The sequence below is a fragment of the Mustela nigripes genome, chromosome 7 (genome assembly GCF_022355385.1).
Source record: "Mustela nigripes isolate SB6536 chromosome 7, MUSNIG.SB6536, whole genome shotgun sequence".
Classification (NCBI taxonomy): Eukaryota; Metazoa; Chordata; class Mammalia; order Carnivora; family Mustelidae; genus Mustela; species Mustela nigripes.
The window spans coordinates 23,847,340-23,869,168 of record NC_081563.1 but is presented as its reverse complement, the minus strand read 5'-3'; the positions used below and the strand labels follow the sequence as shown (position 1 = coordinate 23,869,168).

Sequence of the window (21,829 nt, the reverse complement as noted above, 5' to 3'; positions counted from 1 at the left end):
TTTTCTTTCTTTCTTTTTTTTAAGGTTTTATTTATTTATTTGACAGGCAGAGATCATAAGTAGGCAGAGAGGCAGGCAGAGGCGGGGGTTGGGGGAGCAGGCTCCCTCCTGAGCAGAGAACCCGATGCAGAGCTTGATCCCAGGACCCTGGGATCGTGACCTGAGCGGAAGGCAGAGGCTTTAACCCACTGAGCCACCCAGGCACCCCCGGAGTGAGACCCATTTCAGTGAGAGGCCGGTGGTAGCCTGCATTTTGGTGACCTGGCTCTACTTTGCTAGACAGTTTTTCCAGAAAACTCTTTAAATCCCTAGTTTTACCCTCTGGAACCTGAAAGCACTTTAGTTTAACCATGATACTCTCTGTGCTGGGATTTAATGCTATGTAACCCAACTTCAAAATTCATACAACGACATGAAAATCCACACTCTTCGTTCCCCCCACCTGCCTGGAATAACCTTACTCCTTCATCCGTTCTTAACACATTCGCTAGTATAAACCTATACCATGTCAAAATCTTCTCATTATTCAAGCTGCAGCCCTAAAATAGCCTCCTCTGTGAGCCTCTGGTCCTCCCAGGCAGAAAGTCTCTCTTGTTCTGTGTCCCCATGTCTCCACCATGTCTGCCAGCTGTGAGAGTTAGGTGGGAGAAGTCTGTCTCCTCTCCCAGGGCTGGGAGTCCCCAGAGGGCACAGGGTCCAGGCTACAGCAGCCTGGTATCTGTCTGTGTTTCGAGATTTGTATCAGGGAAGAACCCCATGGTTGGTAACCTCCAACACCCAGCAGGTCCTCACTATTAGAGACCAGAAGAGTAAGTGGGGAGGATCATTTCGCATGTTCTGAGGTTGAGAGCCCCCATGACCATAAGCCTTTTCTGGTTATCATGGATGCCACATTGCTCAGGCTCTCCTCCAACCTTCTGCTTTTAGCAATGATCCCATTTATATGGATGTCAGTGCTGAGCAGTGGACAAACTGCCAAAGTTTTCACCATGTTCTGTGGGGTCTGAGACTCCATGTTCTACATGAACACTTCATGGAAATCACAGGCAAAGAACTGGACTGGAAGTCCAATCTGGGTTCTGGTCTCAGCTCTCTTACTTCTCCAGACCCCTTACTTCTCAGCTCTGCTATTTTGGCCAAGTCACATCACCCTCCTGAGCCTTGGTTTTCACATCTGTAAACTGAGGAGGCTGGGCTAGTTAACTTCAGAACACCTGGGATTTTAATTATTTTCACTTTTCTGTTCTGGGATGAAGAGCCGAGACCCATTTCTTCAATCCACAACATTGCTTTGGCCACAGATAAGAGAAATGAGAATCAAGCTTTCTGTGCCTATCTCCCACCACCCCAGGCATGCTTGCACACACACCCTCTTTGAGCCTCTTTTGTGGCTGTGTTTATATAATTGATTGATTGAAGGAGACTTGGCCCTTCTTTGCTGAAGCTTGATTATAAGTGAACTAAACAGATGTCTTGAATTGGGTGATTGGTTCCCAGATGCATTCTAGGGAGCGAACTGGTGGGAAGGAAGTGAATGATTTCAGTTCTGGGGCCCCATGACAAATGAGTAGTGGTTGTGGGTGGGGGAGCAGGCAGTGGCTAGGTTTGGTACTTAGTCTTATGATGAAGTAAGTGACCAGATGTTGGTGGCAGCTGGAAGATTAATATCAAAGGTAACTGGTGTGCCAAGTGCCCCTTTAGGAGATAAACCAGCAAGGGGGAGGAGCAGCCCCTCATCATCCAAGCCTGGGCTATAAGTCAGGACTCTTGGGGTTCTGCTGACCAGCTGCTGGAGCCAAGTTGGAGAGCTTGTTTTGGCCATCTGCCCAAAAAAGGAAATTGGTCTTAAAATCGTAGAGATGGAAGAAACCTGAGGATCATTTCATTCCCCCACTTCATATTTCAGATGAGGACACCGAGGCCTTGGAAGTTTAAATGATCTGCCTAAAGTCGCAGCACAGAGCCAGGGTCTAGAACACAGCTCTTCTTACTTAAGGTCTAGTGTGACTTCACTTCCAAAGGAAAGTTAGATCATCAGGGCAAAAGGCAAGGATGCCCACTTTCGCCACTGTTGTTCAACATAGTACTAGAAGTCCCAGCAACAGACGTCAGACAACAAAAAGAAATAAATTGGCAACAAAGAAGTCAAACTCTCTCTTTGCAGATGACATGATACTTTATGTGGAAAACCAGGGTGCCTGGGTGACTCAGTTGGTTAAGCAATGGCCTTTGGCTCAAGTCATGATCCTAAAGCCCCAGAATCGAATCCTGCATCAGGCTCCCTGCTCAGCAGAGTCTTTTTCTCCCTCTGACCCAACCCCTCTCATGCTTTGTCTCTCTCATCCTCTCTCTTGCTCTCAAATAAATAGATAAAATCTTTAAAAAAAAGAAAACTCTCAAAATTCCACCCCTAAATTACTAGAACTCATACAGCAATTCAGTAATGAGATAGGATACAAAATCAGAGCACAGAAATCCGTTGCTTTCCTATACACTAACAATGTAACTGCTGAAAGAGAAATTAGTGAATTGATTCCATTTACAATAGCACCAAAAACTGTAAGATAGCTTGGAATAAACCTAACCAAAGAGGTGAAGGAACAATACTATAGAAACTACAGAACACTTATGAAGGAAATTGAAGAAGACACAAAAAGATGGAAAAACATTCCATGCTCTTGGATCAGAAGAATAAACACATTAAATATAAAACACTGAAATGTCTATGTTGCCCAGTGCAGTCTATACTTTCAACGCCATCCCGATCAAAATACCAATGGCATTTTTCAAAGTGCTGGAACAAAAATCCTAAAACTTGTATGGAACCGGAAAGACCCTGAATCGCCAAGGAAAGTTGAAAAAGAAAAACAAAGCTGGGGGCATCACATTGCCTGATTTCAAGCCAGATTACAAAGCTGTGATCACCAAGACAGCATGGTACTGGCGCAAAAACAGACAGATCAATGGAACAGAACAGAGAGCCCAGATATGGACCCGCAACTCTATGGTCAACTAATCTTTGACAAAGCAGGAAAAAATATTCAGTGGAAAAAAGACAGTCTCTTAAATAAATGGTGCTGGGAAAATTGGACAGCTATATACAGAAGAATGAAGCGACCATTCACTTACACTATACACAAAGATAAACTCTAAATGGATGAGAGACCTCAGTGTGAGACAAGAATCCGTCAAAATCCTAGAGAACATAGGCAGTAACCTCTTCGACATTGGCCACAGCAACTTCTTTCAAGACATGTCTCCTAAGGCAAAGGAAACAAAAGTGAAAATGAACTTTTCAGACTTCATCAAGATAAAAAAAAGGTTCTGCACAGCAAAGGAAACACTGGACAAACAAAGAGGCAACCCATAGAGCAAGAGAAGAAAGATATATGCAAATGACACTGCAAAGGGCTGATTATCCAAGATCTATAAAGAACTTCTGAAACTCAGCACCCAAAAAAAAAAAACCAGATAAGTCAAAAAATGCCCAGAAGACATGAACAGACACTTCTCTCAAAGAACACGTACAAATGTCTAATAGATACATGAAAAAGTGTTCATCATCATTGGCCATCAGGGAAATTCAAATCAAAACCGCACTGCAATGCCACCTTATACAAGTTAGAAGGGCAAAAATTGACAAGGCAAGAAAAAACAAATGTGGAGAAGCTGTGGAGAAAGGGGAACCCTCTTATGCTGTTGGTAGGAACGCAAGGTGGTGCAACCACTTTGGAAAACAGTGTGGAGGTTCCTCAAAAAAAATTAGAAATAGAGCTACCCTATGACCCAGCAATTACAACCGTTGGTATTTATCCCAAAGATACAGATGTAGTGAAAAGGGCCACATGCACCCCAATGTTCACAGCAGCAATGTCCACAATAGCCACAATGTGGCAAGAGCTGAGATGCCCTTCAACAGACGAATAGATAAAGATGTGGCCCACATACACAATGGAATATTACGCAGCCATCAGAAAGGATGAATACCTACCATTTGCATCAACATGGATGGGATTGGAGGGGATTATCCTGAGTGAAATAAGTCAATCAGAGAAAGTTGATTATCATATGGGTTCACTTATTTGTGGAACATAAGGAATAGCATGGAGGCCATTAGGAGAAGGAAGGGAAAAATGAACTGGGGGGGATCAGAGGGGAAAACGAGCCATGAGAGACTGTGGACTCCAGGAAACAAACTGAGGGTTTTAGAGGGGAGTAGGGGGGGATCAGTTAGCCCAGTGATGGGTATTAAGGAGGGCACACTACATCAAAAACTAATGATGTACTGTATGGTGACTATCAGAACATAATAATAATAATAATAATAATAATAAAAAGCAAAAATTGAGTAAGGAGTTTCCACAGGGTTAGACCCAGTTCAAGCTTCTTGCCTTCAGTGCTGGACATGTACATGTTCATCTCCGCTCTGCCATGGCTGACCCCTGAGGCCACCTGAGGAGCAGGAGTACAGACTGCCAAATTTAATAATAAATGTAGGCCAGTCACTGCCATATTGGGAGCTTGATATGCATACTGCATTTAATCCTTCTCACATTCCCCTTTAGGTGGTCTCTGCTTTGATCCCCATTTTACAGATGCAAGAATTGAGGCACAGAGGGAGTAAATAATTTGCCCCCAGGTATAGAGCAAGTAAGATGAAAGAGCCAAGCTTTCACCTTGGTCAGCCTGGTCCTGTGCAGCATCTGTGTGCCTGCATGTTCCCCAGCCAGCATGGTGAGCCCCAAGGTTTCGATGTCAAGCAGAGCAACATAGAAAGATGCCTATTCTAGTCAGTGTCTCCCTGGGTTCTCCAAGGTCAAGTCAGTCCGGCTCATTCCAAGGCTCCCGGTGGCAAATACGAGGCACAGCTCGGCCACAGTGGAAAGACATGCAGGTAGGGTCCTTCCTAATTACGAAAGCATGCCCACACTCATTCCCTTATTTGATCATCGCTGCAGGTATGATTATGTTTATGAGCATCATTATCATGATAAAGCTCTCATTTCATGCACAAGGAAACCAAGACTCAGGTGGTTAAATGAATTGCCTAAAAGCTTAAGGCTGATGAGCCCAGAGTTTGGAGATTTCCAAGAATTCTCTAGTGGTCTTCTCCTTTCACTCCTAGGGCCCTGTCTTTCCTTCCTTTGTTCTTATCATAGCTTCTGGCCTCTGCACAGACCTACTCTCCAGCAGGGAGCTTCCAGCAACCATCAAAAAGCAGCTTGTTGGCAGGAGAGTACATCTAGGATGAGAGAAGCCAGAAAGACTGACCAGAAGCGATTTGAGACTTCAAATCATTGGAAGATATTTGAAACCTAGCCATGTATGCTTTTGCTTACTTATTCCAGACAAACAGAGTCAAAATTTTTGAGAATTTTCCTTATTATTGAAGGAATTATTTTGGTTTTTTCTTGTTGTTAGAGCTGAGAATAATAATAATAGATATCACACAGAAACCACATTTTACTACCAGTTTTGCACTTTCATCTGTACTAGCTCTGGACCTCAGTTTCTTTGTGTCAGATGGTCTCAACGGTCCCTCATCACCCAAAGGTCAATGACTGAGAAGCTCTGGAGAAGTCCTTGAGAAAAGGAGATGACTCCACCTTGTGCCTCAAGATTGGTGGGAGTCATGGGAGTTCCCGTGAGCTGGGTACGCCTCTTAAGGACTGCCAAAGTTTTGAGAATGTTGGTTTTTAGAGCTCTCTATATGGACCGAAGCTTCAAACATGAAGCTCTATTATATGACATCTAAAAGCCACTTGTAAGAGAATTGTCACATGTGTACGATGCTTCACGTGTTTCTTTGTTCAATACACAAATCAGACACATCAGGACTCTGCTGGCATTGGTATATGCCATCCTTGAAGCCATCTATCTAGCCTCGGCTTAACTGTGCCAGTAAGCCAAACCTGAGGAACTGAGGGTTGGTGATTCAGTAAATCTGATGTTCATCCTGGCCCAAGCCCGGTGCTTCCCAGAGAGGATGGCATTTGAAAAGACCTCCATAGCCAGGAAAAGTGCCTTCCACACTGTGTGGGAAGGACCCCCCAACAGCTGCATGACCCCGGGGTAGTCTTTTCCCTTGTCTGGGTGTTGGTTTTTTTACCTGTCCAGTGGGAGAAGAAGTTGACCTCAAATGTTGTTTCAAGTTCTAGTAGACTTTATCTCTGTGAATATCACCTAGGCATGGACGTGCCAACCTTCACATGGGACAACATAATACCAAGCAAATGGATCATCTGCCATCAGGTAAAATGGCTCACATAAATACGATTTCTCATAGTAAACAAGCAACTGTATTCAGAAAAAGCATGACTGTGCAAATTCTGAATCCACTAATGCGTGTTGGGAATTTCTCCATTCCAAGCACATGCATCACTTCATTGAGTCCTTCTAGCAGTGCTGGGAAGTTAGTCTGATCACTGAGATGGCCGATGCTCAGAGAGAGGGAGAGAGTGCCCTGTACTACACATCTGGCAGGTGGTATAATTGGAGTCAAATTTCAGGTCTTTTGCTCTGTCCCTGAGAAACAATTCTGGTGATATTAAGGTCACTTAATTAATAAGACCTATGGGCATAGATACATTGGAGAGGCTTGTAGGACCAGGTGGGACCGAAGACACCAACATTCAATAAGTGAGGAATGTCAGGTCCAACATCAAGGCCATCTGCATCCTGGTAGTCAAACAGGAAAATAACCCCAAGACAAAATCACAATCATGTTGCCATATTTTAAACTAGCAGCCAACCTGGTGATTCTGTTCTCAGATGAAGATTTGATGGCTGAGTATCCAGTTGGGTAAACTCTCTTGTGGGCCCTTGATGGCCATAGAAACCTTTCCCATCCCACCCTCAGTTCCCTCAACTGTAGCCCTATCCAAGAAACAGCAGATATTCTAGAAGATGTTAGGAAGCCTAGATGGGAACTTGGAGCCCCAGCCCTTATTGCACATGCAGCCTTGGCTTCCTGAGTCAACATACCCATGGGGATTAAGGAATGGATCTTAGAAATATGGAGCACTGGGTGTGGTGCAAAAATAATGAATACTGTTATACTGAAAAAAAAAAAAAAGAAATATGAACTTTGACTCAGTCCTCACTCAGGGTATCCCAGTTCTGACTCGTTCAAGGGTAGCTCAAATTCTCCAGCTCCTCTAGCTTGGCCCTGCTTGTCTCGCCGTGGGTCCAGTTCCTGACCTGCCTCACAAGAGGTCTTGACCCTTACTGGTGTCTGGTGCTCTGAATGAGGGCAGCTATTTCTGCTGCTTTTTTAGTGAACAGTTCCCTGTTTGTGAGTATCAGGGTCCCAGGAAGGAAGCAGGTCAGCAAAAGCCCACACAGTCTCTTCATATATAACTCAGCTATAACTTCACTGCTCTAAGCCCAGGGTCTTCATCTGTTAAGTGAGGGTAAGAATCCTGCCTGCTTCATAAGGATCAAATATGATAACAGTGTAAAGGGACTGACATACTATGTCTGAACACAGCAAGCCCTCAGTAAATATTGTAAATTATGAAAATACTTCCTATGGGCCTTCGTGGGGGTCCTCCCCTCAGGGCTCCTCTATGAACACTTACCCAGTGCTGCCAGAGCCAAGTATTGAGGCGTCTGACCCCACGTTTGATTTCTGCAACACTCATAAGAGTAAAAATGAAGGGTGAAGCAAAGTAGGATTGATAAACATGGCATTCTTCTCTCTTTTATGACTTTGCTTTTTACTTGCAATGTTTGTTTATAAACCTCATGGTGGGCCAGGGGGTTCCTGTGGACCTGACCCAGGACAGTGGCTCTTAAGGATTCTGGAAACCAGCCTTGTAAAGAAAGTCTTAAAAAAGTAGAGGCTGCTGGTCCCCTCACTTGAAATTGACTTGAGGTGACCGAGGAAATTAGTGGGTAGTCTCTGGGTTTCCAGGGTCAGGATCAAGGAGGCACAAAAGGCCTCGATCCAAAGTTTTTTGGAGCCTGAGGTGAGTCTGGGTCAGTCTACAAAGGAGGACTGTTGGATTTTCTAACCCCACCCAAGGGAAGACCTGAGTGTCCAAAGGACATCATGTCTCCCTGTCACCTTTATGTGGTGTTGTCGATGGTTCCTAGAACTTTCATGAGATGTCCTTTATGCAGTTCAGCCTGGGAAGACCTCCCCCCCATCTCTGCTGATTAGCCAGGGAGGCTTCCTTAGCACAGGCCTTGGCATGAGTGCTTAGGTAGTCTCACACATTCCTAGAGGCTAGTTGTCCCCCTCAGTCTCAGTGTGAGGTCATTGCCAACTGCTCTGCAGCCAAGGGCATTGGATAAGGGAACTGGGCATCTCTCTGGGCAGGGCCACCATGGGGTTTTCTTTTCTTTCTTTTCTTTTTTTTTTTTAAAAGATTTTATTTATTTATTTGTCAGAGAGAGAGAGAGAGCAAAAGCGAGCACAGGCAGAGTGGCAGGCAGGCAGAGTCAGAGGGAGAAGCAGGCTCCCTGCGGAGCAAGGAGCCCAATGTGGGACTCGATCCCAGGATGCTGGGATCATGACCTGAGCCAAAGGCAGCTGCTTAACCAACTGAGCCACCCAGGCGTCCCCACCATAGGGTTTTCTGATCTGTTTCTGTAACATTCTTCTGAATGGATGCCTTTTATACTAGAACAGTGCCTTAAAGCTAACTATTAATGAACTCCAGTTTTTGAAATGTGACTCATACCCTGGAAGGTTTTAGAATATAGGTACAAGCTGATAAAAATTTATGAACACGCACACACACACATTCACATCCACGCTTAATCACCCAGGAACAGTCTTACCTGAGCTTTTCTTCTTAGTTCTTTGAGGATCTTGAGGTAAACTGAGTCCCCATTGAGTGTGATACACTTTCAGCCTCATTTCATGGGGAATCTGTTTCTAGGGGTGACAACAAGGCCCCATTCAGAGGAAGGCAGGGTGAGAAGGACTGATAGTCTGTAGGTTTGGTTGTACTGGCCCCGTAGAATCACTGACCTTCAAAGACAGAGGGCATGATAGAAGGCATATACGCCATGGGGTGCCTGGGTGGCTCAGTCAGTTAAGCGTCTGCTTTTGTCTCAGATCATGATTTCAGGGTCCTAGGATCTTGGGATTGAGCCCCACATGAGGTTCTCTGCTCAGCAGGGGGTCTGCTTCTCTCTCTCACACACACTCTCTCTTTCAAATAAATAAAATCTTCTTTAAAAAGTTAATGGGCCCCATTTCTTTCTTTTCTTTTCTTTTCTTTTCTTTTCTTTTCTTTTCTTTTCTTTCTTTCTTTCTTCTTCTTTTTTTTTTAATGCAGAAAACTAGGCATTGAGTGGCAAGCAGACCTGCTGGGGTCTCTCAGCTGGTATGGTGCAAACCCAAGTCTAGAACTATCCTCACTATTCTACCAAGACCTTTCCCTCTACAGCACTTGATACCCCTCTCAGCAGGAGAGCTGTTTCCAGAAGATTCCATTACCTTATCTTTCTTTCATGGTGAAGTAATAAGAAAGTGGGTAGCAATGATCAGCAGGTTCTAGGAAGTATGGTTTTTTCTCATTATTGTTTTTCTCGTTGTTTTTCATTGCTCATTCAACTATGTGATCAGCAGGTTCTGGAAAGTATGTCCTTTTCTCATTGCTGTTTTTCAGTGGTTATATTCTCCTGGGTCCTAATAGGTAAAGTAAGGTTGAGATCTCTGGATTTTTTTTTTTTTTTGAAGGTCATGGTCACTTTGCCAAATAGGCCTGACAGAGAGGAAGTTTAGATCTCTTCCCTTAGGGTAGAGGATAAGCCATTGCAGATATAAAGAGACTATAGACTTTGGGTCTAATCATAACCAAAATAAAACATTTCACAGGTATCTCATATATTATTTAATTTACTCGGTTGGCCCTGGATTGAGATTTTGAAACTTTGGAGTTGTGATGAAAAAATGCCTGGATCTTCATCATTATCCAGCCTTGGGTCACATTCTGGTTCTGCCTGAGGCTGATCCTTTGATCTGTGGGCCTCTATTTCCTCATCTGTAGGGAGAGGACATCATCTACTTTTCATTGTTCTTCTGTGGCTTCAATTTAGTGACATAAGAACACCTCGCAGTCTCTGGCAGAGAGCTAGGACTCAGTGAATGTAATCCATGCTCCTTCCCTTGGGTATGGACTGCATTGTTTAAGGCTGAATCCTTCCCTGACACCCTGGATCCCTAAGTCCTGTCTGGAAAACAGACTCGGCCATCCCTAACCTATAAGGACTGGGTCAGAGGAGGGTTAAGGAGGAAGATGCAAGAATCATCTTAGGTCTCCAATCTCAGAAGAGGCCCCAGGCCAGTGTTTTCAGAGGTGATGAGTCCTAGGTCTTCTTGCTTGAAAGGCAGTGGGGCTAGTGCAGGAGAAAGAAACCTATCTTGATACTTTAGGAGGAATTAAATTGGAATATAGGAAAGCCCAATTCAGTCTGACCCACAATGAACAGTAAAGTTAACCCCCTTTCTATTTAAAGCCAAAGAGTGTGGCTTTGACAGCTCAAGGGAGGCTGCCTCAGAGTCAGAATTTCAAAATGAACCAGTTTGATAATTGGAACATGTGCCTAGCCTGTGTCACTAGGCAGGGTTTGGTCCAAACACAGCCAGTTCTCCAACTGTTCAGAGTCAAAGATCCCAGGATGGATGATGCTTGATGCTGGGATTCTGTGGTCTGTTCTAATATGCCCCAGACAGTGTATGACCTTGCATGCCACACCTCTGTCCCAAATAGAGAAAGGATGACTTTAATTGGAGAAGAAAAATCAAGATAGAGGATGGGGCACAGACGAAGAAGCTTTGGGAAAGTCACCACTAATTGTCGGTGTGAGTTGGGGACAGCCAACACCTTTCTCTCCCGTCTTTTGACTAGATCATTAGCTAATATGGATGGCTTCTTCTGACCCTCTTCAGAAGAGCCGCCAAGGTTAGCAGCTACATTTTTCATTACGAGGATCACTGTTGTGCTACAAAGTACAAAATGTCAGGTCAGTTTTCTCCTTGCATTTTGCTGTCAAAACCAGGTGGCTGGCTGGCAAGTAAGTCTTGAAGAGGAAGGCAGCATGCCATTCGTGGATACCACCTCACGGACTTTGCAGCAACTCAGTCCCCAGAGGAAGTTAGGAGATCTTCAAAGCTGATAAAATATGTAGGCGGCACATGGCACATCAAGTCAGACAAGGCTGGTGCTGCCCATTTCAGCTTGCCATTGTGAAGGTGAATTGTCTGCGTTGTGAAAGGGCGAGTGGTATTAACCTTAGGACAAGAAAGATGGTGGCTCGTGGAGAGCAGCCTGTACATAAATCTCTACAGGCTGAGAAGCAGAAAGATGTTTAATAGAAGTGTAACTGAAGGATGTACCCCTGCCCCCAAACTTAGTTTGGCTCATGTCAAAGGGAATTTGTTTACTCCCACTCTGGGGCAGGGCTTAGCTGCCTGTGTGTGCCTAAGGGACCATCCAGGTACGATTGACCCCATTTCTCCTCTGTGTTGGGAAATTCTCAACAGCAGGCTCATCTTGGGGGTCAAGACAGCAGTGACCCCAGAAGCAACCATTAAAATGCAGAATGGTAATTGGGAAATAGCACCCATTAGCACCACCCCATAGACTGATTTCTCAGATTCGCTGTAACCCTTCTGAGAACAAGGACTTAGGAATCATTAAAAAGTCAAATCAGGAAGGAGCTTTAGAAAACTCCTAGTATGGGTCTCAATTTGCAATCGAGGAACTTGAGGCCCAGAGAGGTTCAGTGTCTTGTTCAAGGGAACCAGCGCACTGATGGCAGAGCTGGAGATGTATTTTGCCGGTCACCTGGTCTAAACCCCTGTTTCACAGCTGAGGACACCAAGTGCCACACGTGAGAAGAGACTGTCCGAGCCTGGACACCAACCACAGTCCTATCTGCTAGTCCGGTGGTCTGTCCTCCCTATGACCTTCTCCCTTTCCTCCCCCCCGTGGCTGAGGCGAGGCCGTGAAGTAAAAGGTTGCTGAATAGTTTGCACTTTGGCACACGTTTCCCTTGCCCTCAGGGTGCTCTGGGTGCCTACGGGGCACAGAGCACTTCAGCCAGGTTAGGTAATGCCCACTGAGGAAGGGAAGGAGGAAGTGAGCGGATCTCAAAAGTTTGGCAAACGTGGAATGGTTTGGACTCAAGAAATCCAAGTCAAAGGTCATAAAAAGTCCCAGGGCATGGTTTCATCCTGCATCCTCCCTCTCTCTCTCCTTACCTGGGGACCTTGCCCAACCGCCCCCCCCCCCCAAAGGGAGAATGAGTCCCATCTTGACTGTCCTAGCCTTGGCCTTCTTGTGCGGAGGGGGCCAAAGGGCAGATTGCTGGCTGGCAGCCTGGGCTATGAGTAAGGCCTGAGTTCCCTTTGGCCTTCCTCTCAGGTAGGGTGGAACCTGCCAGAATTTCTCCTGAGCATCCACTGTAGGCGGGCTCGCGTGCAGGGACAGCAGATTATCCTCCCAGCTCACACAGCAGTCTCTCGAGGTAGGCGTTACCATCCGCAGTGTGCAGGTGAGGAAGTTGGAGGCTGATTTTTCTTGCCTGGAGTCAGCCCAGACTTAGAGGCAGACCTCTCCGGTTGCAAAGCCAGCATCTGGCCATGTGGCCTCAGGCCCTCTCATGTCACCAGGCGACCTTAGAGGATGCAGAGCTTCTCCAGGTTCCACCTGTTACCTCTGTTTTCATCTGCCTTCTCTGAAGATACCTCCGATAACCTGAATTATACAAGGAACTCCTTTCTCTCTCTCTCCCCCTCTCCCTCTCTCTCCCTCTCTCTCTCTCTCTCTCAGTCCCCTTTCTAGCCTTACGGAGCCAAGCCAGCTGTGAACCTGACCGCCGGCTGCCACGGGATAGAGTGAGGGCTGTGGATGAGATGAAGGCCGCCTTCCTGGAGTGGAGGGTTGGGGCTGTAAGGTCTCCCTGGGGACACAGTTCGCCCCCCCTGACTGCTGGCTGTCCTTGCAGGTCTGGAGTGCAGCTTTGACTTTCCCTGTGAGCTGGAGTACTCCCCACCCCTTCACGACCTTGGCAACCAGAGCTGGTCCTGGCGCCGCGTTCCCTCTGAGGAGGCCTCCCAGATGGACCTGTTGGATGGGCCCGACACCGAGCACTCCAAGGAGATGCCCCGAGGTAAGGGTACAGGCTGCCCCGGAGTGTCCCGGCCAGGCCAGGACAGGGCGGTGGAATGTCCATTCCTGTTGGCAGGTTTGAGGTTTCCCTGGCTCTGTTTTCACCTGTTCCCTTTGAAACCTGCTTTTTTTTTTTTAATGTTTTAATATGATACATTTTATTATGCATTACTTATTTATATATATTTTATTGTGTTATGTTAGTCATGGTGCCTGTGCCTTCCAATGCAAGGATCAAGGCGACCCTTTACTCTTTCATCAAGAGAAGGGAATGGGATTTTTATAGCTCTCTTTCACACAGATGTAGAAGGAAGGGTTGTTCTGTTTGTCCATGGGGAATAGAGTTGCCACGTAAAATACAGGACACCCAGTTGAGTTTGAGTTTCTGGTGAATGATCAATGGTTTCTTAGTATAAGTATATCTCATGCAATCGTTGGAGACTTTTACACTTTTAAAAGTTATTCCAATTTCTAATTATATTTAAAAATTCAAATGTAATTGAGGGTCCAATGTTTTTACTTGCTAAATATGGCCTCTCTAATTTGGAAGGTATGGTATAAGTGGGTTAAATGTTAGTTTCAAAACCATTAAATGAATATTCACGCTGCGTCCTAGCTTTGCAAGGTGTTTTCAGTAGTCCTGAGCTATTGATGAGCATCATTTTCTGAACTATTAGGAACTGGAGGAGGTAGTACTGGATTGTGGGTACTTGTGAAGTATTTGCTGAGTTTTTAGACATAGAAATGGAGGCATCAAGCCCGAGTTCTGCCTTCAGGCCTACCGTGGCAAATCTTAGAACTCCACATTCCTTGGACCTGGGAAACTCTACTTATCCAGAATCAACAGCCTGTGCTTCTGATTCATAAGAAAAGATAACCCCTGGCACGGTGATGGACGTAAAGAACATTCAGTGTCGTACTTTTGGTTTGCCAAGCCCTTCTGCCTACACGGTCTCATTGGATTCCAGTGTTGCGAGAGAGGCAGGCCAGATGAGATGGCAGGGGGCTCAAAGAGGGGAAACGACTTGCAAAAGATCACACAGCTTGTCCGTGCCGGTCCAGGTCTGGATGTCTGCAGTGATGAGTGCTAGACGAGGACACTTTCTACCACATCGTGTTTCTGTCTTTGCAGGAAAAGCTATAGCGAGAGCCTACCCTGGGCCCAGGTCTGGAGGGCAGTTATCTCAGGCTCATGCTACTGTGACTCTAATAGGGACAGAGCTCAATTAAGTTCCAAGGGAGGTTGGAGGTGGTACAGAAATAGCTGATGCCCCCAGGCTTCTTTTCCTTTCTACATGCTCTCCCAGGCTCACCTTTTTTTCTGTTTTTATGACTCTTTTGAAATTGCTTGACCTTGATTTATATTTTAAGCTGCGTTCACCCGGATACCGATGTGTATTGCCTTGTGGGGGGCTGGCGGTGTGTGGAGGTGAGTGGCTCTTAGCCCTGTGGTCCGTATGAATCTTCTGGAGAACTTACACAGAGTACTGCCTAGACCCCACAGCCTAAGATTCCGACTCGAAGGATCTGAGGTGGGACCTGGTAATCTGTATATTTTTAAATTTTATTATAAAATCTAACGTGTGCAGCAAAGTAGAACATGTATGCATGGATCGACAGTTACAATGAGATTCACACTTGTGCTCTGAACACCAAGTGTAAGAACCTGAATGAGGTCAGTCCATTTACAGCCTCTTCTGTTGCCCGCCCAGACCCAGAATCTTTCCCTTCCCTCAAACGTGACCCACTATCCTATTTTGTGTTCATTGTTCATTTGCTTTTCCTTGCAGCCTTACCACTTCTGCCCCAAATGTCTCGATTGGGTTTGTAACCTATTACATAAATGAGATAATGCTGTTGTTTTGTGATTTGTCCATTCTGATGCGCGTAGCTGTGTTCCTTTGGTTTTCAATCACTGCATGAAAATACCACACTTTATCTCTTCTACTGTCCTTAGACATTTGGATTGTTTCTATGGTTTTGCTATTACCAGCAGTACTCCAGTAAGTGTTTCTGCACAGGCCTCTTGGTGCATGTGCGTGCCCAAGAGTTTTCCTACAGCAGAGAGGGGGAGCGCAATCACTGGATCTCGGGTGCAGCAGCTTGTTTTGATAGATAGTGCCGACCTATTTTCCCAAGTGGTGGTACCAAGTTATACCCCTCCTAGTGAGGTGTTCGTATTCCTCCTCAGGACTTACATCCTCACCTGTCCCTGATATCGTCAGACTTGGTCATTTTTGTCCAGCTTGTAGATGCAATCCAGTATTTCTTCAGAAGCTTTCATTTCCATGAGACTCTTCCTTTCCCTTCTTTTTTTTTTTTTTTTCTCACTTAATGTTTGGAGAAGCTTCTCAGGTGATTCTGAGGTAGAGCTAGGTTTGTTATACTCTTGATGGGGACCCCCTTTCAGACACTCCTATTCACCCACCAACCCCAACCCAACCCCACTAGGATTGGCTCCAGACCCTTCTCCCCAGTCACTCCAAGTTGTCAGGTCAGGCCCTGTCCTTCTGGTCCTTGTAGGTTTTATATTTGATTACTAATGAATTATGAGCCTGTTTCAGTGAGATCAGGAGAGAGGGACAAGTAGCAGTTGTTCTCAGACTTTGTAGGAGTCAGACTCTATACATCTGAAAGTTGGTGCTTTTTAAATTTTTAAGCAATTTTTAGAAGAGCGCCAATAGATTGTGTGTTGCCGTTCTCTGATGTGTTTCTCTTCCTTGATCTGTTCTCTTGTGATCTCTGGCATCTGCTTGTTACCCCGAGTGCTAGGAGAAAAACAAAAAGAAGAGGAACAAGAGGGAATTAAGAAATAAACACTCACTTCTCAGTGTTCCTGAATGTGGAAATATATCCGTGCCTCTATGTTTTTATAAAGTTGGGTCCCAAAGGCCAGTACCTGCACTGAATACAAACCTTCTCTCATTAGTTAAATCAGTCAGGATTGGAATAGTCCCATGTTAGTGAGTACTGCCAACTTCCAGCTGTCTGAAAAACATTCTCCCTGGCATGGTAGCATGTTGCATCACTAAGAACGATGATGTGAACAGCCATGACAAAAGCCACCGTAGACACCCCAGCCCACTGCATCAAGTTCTTTAGTGTACAAATACATCCAAACACAACTCGAGAAACTCTCACCACTGTTTAAAACTGGTGTTGATTTTTCCTGGGTCTCATGGAGGGACCTATGCTCATATCAGTCTCAGAAACAAGGGACTAACCTACCAGGCTTTATAGGGACACTTCTGGAATGTCACTGACAGGTGCTCAGAACCTCTAGTATTGGACCACTCATTGCTTTTTGCTTCAACTAATTATATCACTACCCATTCTCCAAAGTAGACCTGCTCCCAGTGAAGCAAGCTGGTGTATCTTAGTGTTTCTCAACCATCAGGGAAAGAGGTGAAGGTGAAGGGAGAGAAAATCACATGCTCAGTTAGCACAGTGCTAAAGCAAGGACCTACATCTCAGTCCTAACGGCCAGCTCTTCGGAATCTCACTTTCTCTGTCATTTTGGCAGAAGGGATGCCTGTGTTGGAGATGAGGAGGAGTGATGGGGTGCCCTTTAGGGTAGTGTAGTCAATAGAGATTTCTTAAAACTCAACATTTATTGGTTGGATGGTATTTAGACTCCATTGCAATAATTCTTGTCAGGGGATATAGAAAGACCAGAAAAATGCAGTGAGATAATACCAATCACAGATAATGAACTGTAAGAGTATAAATTCTGAATGATTTTAATTTATAGCCCCTGTAGCTGAGAATAATAAGGAAGATACAATTTGAGCAGCAAGATAATAAAAAGTGATGATCTTGATGGAACGCAATATTATAAATTAATAAAATCTGGGGAAAATCATCAGGCTGAGGCATTCTGTGACTTTTTAAGAAGTGCCAGGGGCATATCTGACATCTACTACTTCCGGTCTTTTGGAATATAGTCACGTTTTTCTTTTCCAGCAAGACAAGACCTTAGTCTCCAGCATGAACCCTAGCTTTCAAATGGAAAACAGATTAGAAGCTTTACCCCATAGCAAATAGCATGGATGACATGGGGAGTTAGAGAGGAGAAGGGAGTTGAGGGAAATTGGAAGGGGAGGTGAACCATGAGAGACTATGGACTCTGAAAAACAATCTGAGGGTTTTGAAGGGGCGGGGGGTGGGAGCTTGGGGTACCAGGTGGTGGGTATTATAGAGGGCACAGATTGCATGGAGCACTGGGTGTGGTGCAAAAGTAATGAATACTGTTATGCTGAAAATAAATTTTAAAAAGAAGAAGAAGAAGAAGAAGCTTTACCCCAAACCTGTCCACAACCCTTCAGTGATATGCATACCCAGGAGGGACGGGAGGAGAGTCACCTGGGAGCGGCTGACATCCTTCCTGCATCAGCTCAGCTCTCTCAAAGAGAACTGATTCTCAAGTCTTTGTTTTGGTTTGGTTTCTGTCTTTCTCCGAATGACCTACTTGGCTTAGCATTATACTCTCTAGCCATATGATTTTGCTCATACATGAAATTTTAGAAAAAACAGAAACAAACCAAGAAACAGACTCTTAACTATAGAAAACAAACTGCTGGTCACCAGAGGGGAGGTTGGGGGGCCGTGATGGGCGAAATAGGTGATGGTAATGAAGGAGGGCCTGTGCTGTGATGGGCACGGGCTGTGGAAGTGCTGAGTCGCTATGTGTACGCCTGAAACTAATGGAACACTGTATGAAAAAATAAAAAAGATGGCTTAGTTTTCAGAAGGCTGAGAAGCATTGTCCTAGAGTTCTGGAATGGTTAATGGTGCAGCCACAGATGACAAGGGTACTCTAATGCCAGAGTGCGGTCATTCAGCCTTTCGGTCCACTCCTGTCGTACCCTTGTGCTTGAGTTTCTTGTAGCTGCTGTAACAAATAAACACAAACTCGGTGGCTTAAAACAACATAAATTAATTTTATCCTGGTTGCAGAAGCTAGCAGTCTGAAATCAAGGTGTGATCAGGGCTGGTACCTTCTGGAGACTCTGCAGGAGTATACAGGCCAAGCGTGGTTGCCTAGCTTCTGCTGGCTGCTGGGACCTCAGTGCTTCTTTGCTCGTAGATGCTTCGTTCCATTCCCTGCCTCCAGCTCCACCTGGCATTCTCCTCGAGTCTCAGATCTGACTCCTATAGGGACATATGTCACTGGATTTGGGGCCCACCTTAAATGCAGTGTGATCTCATCTCAAGATTCTTAATTACATTTGTAAAGATCTTGTTTCCAAATAAGATCACTTTCACAGGCACCGGGGATTAGGACTTGGACGTGTCTCTTAGGGACCTGATTCAACCTACTACATATTGATTTTTCTCCCCGTGTGTGTGGATTGGCCTGTGGATCCTGCATGTCTCTCCCTTTGTACTGGTGGCTTCTTCGACCCTCGGGAAGTCAGGTTAGGTGGTATCAGAGGAGCCCAGATTACTACCAGCATTTCTCTTCTTTCCTTTAATCCCTTCCCTTGCTCTAGGGGTTTGCAGTGTTCTTAAAAGGGTCTCTGAACACTTCGCAGATTGACTCCAACCTGGGAGTTTAAGAACCTGGAAATGGGGCCACATTTTGAGCTGCAGGCACAACTTTGATAGGCAGTTTCTCTCGGGATACATCGCCCTTTGCACCCGCAGTCATAGGGGGCTGCAGCTGGTGGGCTGAACTGGCTGTGAGTCTCCTGCTCTGCCCTTAACCCTTTGTGGTGTTGACAGCAGCTGGAGTGGTGAACGTCTGCCCAGCACTTCCTCCCTCACCCAGTGTGTCTCATCACCAGCCGCCTATTTCTGTTCTTGGGATTTATTGGCCGACCAAGTAGGACCTTATAAATTAGCTCCTTCAGTGGTGGATCCCTACACATGAGTGGGTTTACAGCTCTATCCAGGGAGCAAGCTCCATAGGTGAGGACGGGGCAGAGGTGGCGGAACTGGCTGTCAGTGAGGTCAGGCTGGGAGGAGCCGTGGGGCCGGAGCATCACTGACAGCATGCCCCAGAAGCACCCTCTGGTCCCTGGGCTCACGTTGCTATGCAGTTGAAGTATGCTAATGCGTGCTCAAAATCAGCTCCTCCCTGACCGAGGGGCGTAGCGGTCACCTTTAAGGTGATCTGGTTCATGGGAGAGTCAGTAATGCCTCACCTCACTTTGTTTAAGCAGCCTCTAGCAAAGACCTCTGGTTTTTATATGTCGATGCTGAGAGAGGTCAGGAGAGAAAGGCAAACTGGGGCAGAAGAAAAATACAGTTGGAATGACAGATGCACATGCACACACACGCACACATACACATTCTCTGGGACAGAACAGTCTTTTTTTCTTTTCATTTGGTTCAAACGGGGTGATCTAAGCGGGGAATGTTGATGCAAATTTTTCTTGGACTTCGGTCCCCCAGAGCTCCCTTCCTATGCTGCTTGCTCTGTCTACTATGAAGTTACCGTTTTAAGACAACGCTTTCTAAACGTTATGGTATGCCTCATTAGTAAAATATTCCTGAGCTTGTGTCCCTACTAGATATATGTTCAACATATACAATATATTCAAGCTAGACAGGTCTAGCTCTTGTGGTCTCTCTGACTCTTCCATTTCAAAGACCACTTAGTCTCTTTTCTCAGACCCTACATGGTTTAGAGAAGGAATCACTTTCTGGGTCGAGTACCACCAACAAAACAAACTCAACCCTCAAGAATCAGAAGATACCTTTCTCTAGAGACTACCTGACAGGCTTAAGGGACAGGGTCACAACCAAATGTTTCCTACTGGCTTATCTACAAAGCTCTCTTGGTGGTGGTGTTTATGATGGTAAAAAACTAGAAATCACTTAAATATTCAAACAATAAGGAATTGGTTAAATAAAATACAGTACACCTAAATATTATGTTGCCACTCCATCGATGCTATGTAAAAGCAGTATTTAATAAGATGCGAAAGTATTCAAGGCCCATTATTAGAATTTTTAAAAACAGGTTAAACAATTTGTGTGATATAGCTTATTTCATAAAAGAGGAAACAGGCGGGGGGGTGGGAGGTCGGGGTACCAGGTGGTGGGTATTATAGAGGGCACGGATTGCATGGAGCACTGGGTGTGGTGAAAAAATAATGATACTGTTATGCTGAAAATAAATAAATGAAAAAAAAAAGAAGAGGAAACAGGGTGTATATGTAAGGAGGAAAGTCTATATATACCAACGTAGTGGTAGAAGTTATTTCTAGATGACTGAATTATCAGTAATTTATATCTTTCTCTGTGTGCTTTGGTATTTTTCAAACTTGAGTCCATGAACATGCATTGCTTTTATAATAAGATAAAACATGTTATTTTTTTAAATATGGGGATCAAAAATTCCCATTTGAAGCTATGTTCTATTGAATTATTTTAGATTTTTTTTTTGGGGGGGGGAGGAGCATGTTAACTATTTTCTGTCACAACAACCAAATGAAGCCCTGCTAACTATGGTGGGATAGACAAGTAGAGAGACAAGCAGGTTGCTTTTCTGCCTGCCTGGATAGTGCACATCCACACTGGCCCACAAATCCAGAACACCCCTCCTCCACCACCCTTGTTCTGCTTGACTTGTCCTTGACGGGTGGGAAAGGGTAACCTTGGGAACCAATTGTGCATCAGGTTCAAGAGCGTACCCAGCGAGCACGTGCAGTATTGTAAGCAGGAGTGGAATGCTCTATTTTCATTGAATTTTTGCAGAAGAGTTCTGGATGGTCCTGCCTTTCATTGGAGCCAACTTTTCATCATAGTAAGGTCTCTGGAGGGACTAGTCACCTTTTATCCCTGCCCCTTTTCTGGAACTCATCATGAGAGGTCACACTAACTGTCACGTGCTGCTTGCAGAAATGTGTCCCTCCTCTCCTGAGCAATGTGGTCGTTGGGCCCTGAATCCTGACCCTGGAGCAAACCCTTCAACAATCTGTGACTTGTCATTCTCTTCATTTTAATGAGATTCTGGTGCCAAGTCTGCAGCTCATGGGCTGCAGAGGGACTTGCCTTTAGGAGACAGGGTGCTTTGGGGTATCTGTGAAGTCCTCTCCATCTGGACGGGCCTCTCCCCCAGTATTACCTCTGCCTTCTAGAAGAAGTCTTCACTGGGAAGGAACACATTATGGTTGTCTGGTGAAGATTCTGCCCTTCCTTACCTGAGCTTTATAACCCTGCCCAAAGGGCATGTAGAGTAAGAAAAGAGGACAGGTGTTGGAGGGAGAAGGGCTCTCTCTCCCAGCTCTCCTATGAAGGATGTCCCTTCACCTCTAGGCCCTTGGGTTTCTGATCTAGAAGGTAAAGATCTTGGCCTACACTGTCACTAAGGCTCCTCTTGCTCTGATATGAGACTGAGAGAGTGAGGGTGAACATATCCACTACAAACGATGGCCACATAGCTGATAGAAATCTGTGAGCCACAGCTGTCCCCACCAGCCACAGGAGATACACCCAGACCCCCAAATTTAGCTATGGCTTCCAGAAGCTATACAGCAACGTGGCTGAAGTCATTCTTTGGACCAGAGCATCAAGATGGGAGCATTGACTAGAAACTTGTGTGGCACCACGGAGAGAAAGAAGAAAGGCCCCCATCCATTAGCACAAATGAATATGTCAGGCTAGCTCCTTGAGGCTGGTGATCCTGAGGTGTATTCACAGCCCAGGACTTAGGGCTAATGTGACAGATAAAATCGTGACCTCCCAAAGAA

At 45.3% G+C, this 21,829-nt stretch overlaps 1 protein-coding gene across 1 annotated transcript in view; it reads left to right on the top strand.

Annotated features, from left to right (window-relative positions):
- Nucleotides 1-21,829, top strand: part of ALK (ALK receptor tyrosine kinase) — a 673,357-nt gene that overhangs the window by 200,039 nt on the left and 451,489 nt on the right. The window contains exon 3 of the mRNA XM_059405373.1: nt 12,967-13,131. Within this exon, the coding sequence (XP_059261356.1) occupies nt 12,967-13,131 (165 nt within the window). The remainder of the gene's footprint in view (nt 1-12,966; nt 13,132-21,829) is intronic.